Consider the following 1,796-nt stretch of genomic DNA (forward strand, 5'->3'; position numbering starts at 1 on the left):
AGAGCTTTTTAATCCTCCCTCCCCCCACCCCCCACCCCCTGCCTTCTTACCCAGCCAGCTCCAGGTTTTGGGGAATGCTCCTTTTTCCTGGGAAGTCTGTACTCCCCTTTGAAGCATAGGCATGAGGAAAGGGTGATCCCGCAGGCCTGCTAAGGAAGGGGAGGGAGGTTTTGAGCTCAGAAGCCACAGGTGAGAACCTGCCTATGGAGATGGCGCAAGAAGGCGGCTGGGAAGGAAAGTTTAGCGGTACCAGGAGAGATGTGGCAGCTGCAGTCAAGTTCAGTCTTGTCCTCTGCACTGAGAGAGACTGGAAGGTCTTTCAGTGAGATGGTGCCCCAGAGCAAAGGAAGATACTTTTTTGTTTGGTGTGGCCAGGCTCTGCTGACCCCAGAGGATGCCGTGCTGTCAGATGAGCTGAACCATGCCTCCATCATTGACGGGATCCGCCTCTGCAAGGCTAACAAGTACCGCTACAAGCACATGGACATGCAGGATCTGGAGGCCAAGCTACAGGACGCACAGGTACAGAGGTCTGCTCCCACTCAACATGAGGGTGCTTGCTTAGCTGTGCTGCCTGCGCAGTAACCAGTCCCAAAGGGTGGCCTCTGCCTTTTCTCGTGCAATAGGCATCACTTTCCCCATAGGCACAAGTAGGCATGTGTGGGCAAGGTGGGGAATCTGGTTGCAATGCAACCCGCCCCCCCAAATATCAGTTAGGTATATCCACTCCTTACAGGAGCTGGACTATGTCCCAGTCTCCTTTGCCAGCCCCTCTCCTCAGAGTGACATCTTCACTCAGGGATGCTGCTTTCCCTCCCGCAGAAACATCGTCTGCGGCTGGTGGCCACTGACGGTGCCTTCTCCATGGATGGTGACATTGCACCCCTGAGAGAGATCTGCCAGCTGGCCCAGAAGTATGATGCCCTGGTCTTCATTGACGAATGCCATGCCACAGGCTTCCTGGGACCCAGTGGCCGGTAAGTGGCTGTTTCAATCCTGTTTCTCCCCCCCAACCCCAATTACCCTTGAGGCAAGGCCAAAGATGGTGAAGGGCAGTGGGGTTTTGTGTGGTGACTCCTGGAACCACTGTTTCTTGAAGGCTTCACACCCCACAGGGCTCTGCCTCAGCCCTCCCCTCCTGATGATATATCCCTTTTGAGGCACCTGAGGGGGTTGAAGGGAGATACTTTAGTGCTGACCCATCCCAGCACAACAGCCACTTCTCTGTGTGTAAGGCATGGTGCGACCACCTCATCTCCCTCTTCTGGCAAGCAATTGAACTTCCTGATTTCTGAATCCTCCTCTCAGCTATGAATTTCAAATGCTTAGGTCTTGGGGTTCTGTGGAGTTAGCGTGCATGGTTTGATAATTCCCTCAGGGTGTATGCTGTCACAGCTGATAATGTGACATTCCTTTTTCTACAGGGGTACCGATGAGCTCCTGGGAGTGATGGACAAAGTCACCATCATTAATTCCACTCTGGGAAAAGCTCTTGGAGGAGCTGCAGGTGAAGGCATTTTCCTGTCCAAGGCCCTCCATGCCTTAAAGAGCTCCACAGCATCACTTTGGTGTTTCCTTCCTCTGCCTAATGATAGAGCAACAAATGCATGTTGTCCTCTTCTGCTGGTGGCATGAGACTCAGTTTGGGACCCTGCAGCAGGGTCAAGGGTAGTCCTGCTCTGTGCTCCTTCCACTGTTTTGTTCCCCGTGCATTTGCCTTTGGGATCAAAGTGGAAAACTCTTGGTAAAATGCATCAGCTGTGATTTTCTTAGGTCTGGTTTGTTCCGAAATTCCT

The 1,796-nt window shown here is 52.9% G+C and overlaps 1 protein-coding gene across 1 annotated transcript in view; it reads left to right on the forward strand.

Annotated features, from left to right (window-relative positions):
• The window catches only part of GCAT (glycine C-acetyltransferase), a gene marked incomplete at its 5' end in the record, with an annotated part of 4,862 nt that overhangs the window by 1,385 nt on the left and 1,681 nt on the right, over positions 1 to 1,796 (forward strand). Inside the window, 3 exons of the mRNA XM_010139572.1 lie at positions 376 to 522; positions 823 to 977; positions 1,425 to 1,507. Of these exons, the coding sequence (XP_010137874.1) occupies positions 376 to 522; positions 823 to 977; positions 1,425 to 1,507 (385 nt within the window). The remainder of the gene's footprint in view (positions 1 to 375; positions 523 to 822; positions 978 to 1,424; positions 1,508 to 1,796) is intronic.

The sequence above is a fragment of the Buceros rhinoceros genome, unplaced genomic scaffold, assembly GCF_000710305.1.
Source record: "Buceros rhinoceros silvestris isolate BGI_N320 unplaced genomic scaffold, ASM71030v1 scaffold46197, whole genome shotgun sequence".
In the NCBI taxonomy this organism is placed as follows: Eukaryota; Metazoa; Chordata; class Aves; order Bucerotiformes; family Bucerotidae; genus Buceros; species Buceros rhinoceros.